The sequence below is a fragment of the Colias eurytheme genome, chromosome 21 (assembly GCF_061535395.1).
Source record: "Colias eurytheme isolate Ceu_HAF_F1 chromosome 21, ilColEury1 Martin Lab GWU primary, whole genome shotgun sequence".
NCBI lineage: Eukaryota > Metazoa > Arthropoda > Insecta > Lepidoptera > Pieridae > Colias > Colias eurytheme.
Window position 1 is genome coordinate 4,786,095 of NC_143000.1, and position 4,852 is coordinate 4,790,946.

The 4,852-nt window shown below is 29.2% G+C and overlaps 1 protein-coding gene across 1 annotated transcript; it reads left to right on the forward strand.

Moving 5' to 3' along the window:
• Window positions 1-2,165: 2,165 nt before the first annotated feature.
• Window positions 2,166-3,888, forward strand: LOC149899085 (NADH dehydrogenase [ubiquinone] 1 alpha subcomplex subunit 7-like). Its single transcript, XM_090114579.1, has 4 exons — window positions 2,166-2,325; window positions 2,408-2,496; window positions 3,387-3,485; window positions 3,754-3,888. The coding sequence occupies exons 1-4, from the start codon at window positions 2,260-2,262 to the stop codon at window positions 3,824-3,826; spliced, it is 327 nt and encodes a 108-aa protein (XP_089970705.1). The 5' UTR covers window positions 2,166-2,259; the 3' UTR covers window positions 3,827-3,888.
• Window positions 3,889-4,852: the final 964 nt, after the last annotated feature.

A 4,852-nucleotide genomic window follows, 5' to 3' on the forward strand; every position in this document is an offset into this window, starting at 1 on the left:
GGATAACGTGATTCTCGAGGAAGGTTTTAGCGGAAAATAATGATAACATTATAACTTTATAATAAAAGAACGACGAGTTTTATGCCTGAATTTTATATAAAAGTTATACCTAATTTTTAGGTACAATGTTTAAGGAAGTAAGTCATTAAGCGTGGTGACTGTCAGCTTCAGTTCTGTCGATGGGTTGAGCAGTGATGACCTTCCATTTACCTTCATTCGTACTGTATTATTTAGATTATGCTGTAACTCCTTTACAATTTTGTTTCATACTACTATATTATGAGTTTTATTTCTTGATATGTTGTATGAAAATATAATAAAAAAGTAATAAAGTAATAATTATAACAAAGATATTTTTTTACAATCTTGTAGAATTAGTCATGAATACTATATATCAATTGTATTTTCCAGAACAATGATTAAAGATAAAAAAAATAAAAGTTGTTTGACTTATTTTATCTCGATTAGGTACCTAGTAGTTGTATACGTAGTATATTATTATTAGTCTGTGGTAGTAGGTACTATTATTGAATCTAAAGGTTAATAATTATTATTAGTAACTCGATATCTTCTCTTGTATCGGCTTTTCGGTAATATTTCAAATGAAAAAAAATTATCTGTTCTAAGTATAATATTTTACAGCATATTCAAAAGCAAAATGATGTCGATAAAAACATTTCAGGTAGTTTGAGAAGTGTGCCTGATTTAGTAAAAGCTCATTTTCACACTGTTTGTATGCATTTCCTGAGAACATTTACTATGGTACCTAATGTTTATTTTATTTAACACCATAATAATATGAAAGTAGAGATTTCAATGAATAAAAGGCTCCCCAAGTTTTTGAAAAAAGCTGATATTTTGACGGGTGACTTTTCGATTGAAAATTAGGTTGTTTTTTTGGTATTAATTCAAAATAAGGCGAAAAAATAAATATTTTCAATCAAATAAATTACAGTGTATTTGGGACATAATAAAGTAAGTTTCCACCAAATTTCGTAGTAAAAAAATAAATTTTCAAGTAGGTAAAAATAAAAAACCAAAAACTTAGTTTTTTAAATTTTTCACCTAAATTTTGAGGTCCCCCCTCCCACTTCACGAACTCGGATTGACCGTAATTTATTTTTCCTTTTATTTTCATCATATTCTCCTCCTTTTCTAATGAGTTTCATCCGACTGCGATTTTTTTTTTTGTTTCAAAAATTATCTACTCTAGTCTAATAAGGCATAAAAAAAAATTGCCGGGGTCCAGGTTTGGTGAGCCTCATAGATGATTTCTAGTAGTATTTTTTTTTTGTAGTATTTCTTTTTGCACTATGCTGTCCTACGTAGTATATTATTATTAGTCTGTGGTTTTACTTAAAATATACTTTGTATCAGAGACATCTAGTGGTGAATAGAGGAATCGAAATTAATAATAACAGCCTTCTTCTAATAGATGGCGCTGTATTTCATTTCAATATTATACGATTCATAAAATATAATACTAACACTTTAAAGCACTAAGAAAAATATGTGTATAGTTAAAATTTTTGGTGGCTATTTAAATATTGATATATAACAGCAAACTTATAATTTATCACAATAATATACAAACTACTAGCGCCATCTATATTAATTTCAGATTAATTATATTTTATTACTGTGACATCTAGCGGTGACTAGAAATAACTAATTGCACACGAGTTACTGCCAGATTGTAATAGATGGCGCTGTTTTCAATTTCATAATTACTGAATTTAATGAATGAAATGTTAACATTACAATTTGGATGGCAAAAATCAGTGATATTAAATAAAAAATGCACTATTCATTTTATTATATTAATTAAAATGTTTCTTTAGCGAAAAAGCGTTAATTATTTAAATAATTAAAACTAGTTGTGCCATCTACATTAATATATCCAATATCTTTTATTATATATCAGCGACATCTAGTGGTGACTAGAAATATCAAACAGTATATTTTTATTTTATTTATTGTTAATAAACAACAATTATTAACGAACAAAAAATTATTTACATAATAGCAAACAATTAAGAACAAACCATGAACTAACGATATGGCATGATAAAAATTTAAAACTAAAAAAAAAATTGCGGGGGCCAGGTTTGGTGAGCCGACTAGAGTCAGATGCATGTCAGATGTTGTTGTGACATTAGATTGCATTTGACATTGTCAGCAGTCAGACATTGTTTTCTTAAATCTGCGAAATAGCCTCAGCCACTCATATAATTTACCAGCTTAAACCAAACAAGCAAAATGCCCAAGGTTCAGCCTCGTGATGTGTCACCATTTTTGCGTGTATTCAGAGACTATCTCATCGGGGTAAACAATAATTTTAACAAAATATTATGTAACCTTTGCAATATATTTTGATGGTATGTAACTATTAATTTGCTTTCGATAGAGGAATATGAGGAATGCCTTGAGGTGGCCAACGTTCATAGCGCCCAGGACTCAGCCGCCACCAGAGATTCCTGACGGACCGACCCACAAGTAAGAAATAGCAACCAGAAAACTATATCTGCTTCATAGAGCTAACCATATACTTCTTATCTTTAAACTGTGTTTTATAAGTAACTAGCTGCTCCGCGCGGTTTCACCCCCGTGGCTCCACTCTTGTAGGTCGTAGCGTGATGATATATAGCCTTCCTCGATAAATGAGCTATCTAACACCGAAATAATTTTTCAAATCGGACCAGTAGTTCCCGAGATTAGTGCGTTCAAACAAACTCTTCAGCTTTATAATATCAGTATAGAATATAGATAGTCATGAGAATAACATTTTCAAGTTTATTATTGTTTGCTAATGTAATAGATACTTTTTTGAGTGTTCGGAATACTAAAATTTTCAAAATATAGGTATTTAACATTTGAATAAAGTAAGTAGGTATTCACTTTTTATTAAATTTATTGAAATGTTACAATTATAATTGGGATAACATTAGTTATCTTTGTAAGTTTATGTAAATGTTTTGGATTGTATTCTGGACTATAACTATACCTTCTAATAAATGAATAAATCCTTGTTTTTTATTCATTTAAATTTTAAATATGTCTGATATTTGTATAATGGAATTATAGTTAACTAGCGGTCTGCCCCGGCTTCGCCCGTGGTACATATTTCGCAATAAAAGGTAGCCTATGTCCTTTCTCGGGTATCAAAATATCTCCATACCAAATTTCGTGCAAATTGGTTCAGTAGTTTAGGCGTGATTGAGTAACAGACAGACAGACAGAGTTACTTTCGCATTTATAATCTTAGTATGGATGTTTAATTACCAAAACTATTAATGCTACAGTTACTTCAATATGTTATAATATAAGCACAGACTAATAATAATATACTACATATAAGTAAGAAATGCTTAATAATATTGTTCCAGACATGCTCATAACTACTACCATACAAGGGATGCTCGCAGGGAAGTGACACCGCCTCTAGTAATTTCTACAAAGGTTCTTACCGATGGAACTGAAAAGGGGTAAGCAAGTCATATCATTTAAGAACAATAATTTCTGGTTTGTTAGATATTTCATCTCCTTTTGAATTGAGTTAAAAATGTGTCCCCAAAATGGATGTTTTTTGCTCATTCATTAAATCAGGGAAAGTGCAGAGTATATTAAAATATGTATTTACAAATTAATTAGGAATCTTTAACACTACCATCAAATTCTTACTTCTATCGTGGAAATAAGATAACTCTTTTATGTAGTATATTGTGAATTAATGTGATTTTAATGTCTTTACAGAGAAGCAAAAACACCTGTAAATGTGCGACCCACACCTGGTCAAATATACCACTGGGACAAGCATTACAACTAAATTATGATTGTGCTGATAGATCAAATTGTAAATTTTTATTTAAATAAATAGGTTCTGCAGATTATGTAAGTTTTCTTTCCTCAATTCCACAAACAACATATTTTTAAGTACCCTTTAAGACCCTGAGTTGAGCCGTTTTGAATATGAAGGATAGCTTTTATTCAAACATCGAAATTTTGATATTTAATAATATTTAATGCACTGAAAAAGGAGGTAAAATTTTATAAGAATTGTTTATCTGAAATTTGTTCAAGATACCAATAAAATCAACAAAATGAAACCATGAATATAATATTCAACATTTTTAATTCCGTTATTGTCCCATACATATCATTTTTGTCTGTATATTATACTACTACAATTCATTTCACACAAGCTTTGATATTTTTATATAAAAGAGATTAAAAGTTAAACATTTTGTACATTTATGAAATACTTAAATCTAATCAAAGAGCCTGCTCAAGATATTTGATTATAAAATGTTTTAAAAATCTATTTACTTCCTTTGGGTGTAAGCTATATTTCTGCCCACAATCAGATCCATTTAAACAGTATATTATGGCAAAAGAAAAGAACAGAATGTAAACATTAATGGAAAAAACACACACAAGATAAACACTCAATAGCATGAAGCTTAAAGTTAAAAAAACTCAAGAGCAAATCAGTGTTAGGAGTCAGAATAAATATCATTGAAGAGCTGCTACTATTAAAAAACAAATAATTAACAATTTCATTGATACTTAAGACTATTTCATAAATAGCTACACTATTGTATATAAAGTACATGAGTTATTTATAAAACACACATAGAGCCAACAACAAGCAAAATTATATAGGGTGTCGAGAGTATGATACTGACATCATTTTAAATATTTTTAACAAAATTATTGGTTTGATTTTTACCGTGGTAAAACAATACATGAAAAGTAAAAAAATCAAAAAGAGGAATAACTCTGAATATTTAGTATGCATCAAAATCGAAGATAGTACCTATTCAAAAGAGAACTAAAGTACATTTTATTTGTT

Coding starts and splice junctions, on each gene's coding strand:
- LOC149899085 (XM_090114579.1), top strand. CDS start 2,260: ATGCCCAAGGTTCAGCCTCGTGATGTGTCACCATTTTTGCGTGTATTC. Junction 2,326..2,407: donor TCAGAGACTATCTCATCGGG/GTAAACAATAAT, acceptor TGCTTTCGATAG/AGGAATATGAGGAATGCCTT. Junction 3,486..3,753: donor ACCGATGGAACTGAAAAGGG/GTAAGCAAGTCA, acceptor ATGTCTTTACAG/AGAAGCAAAAACACCTGTAA.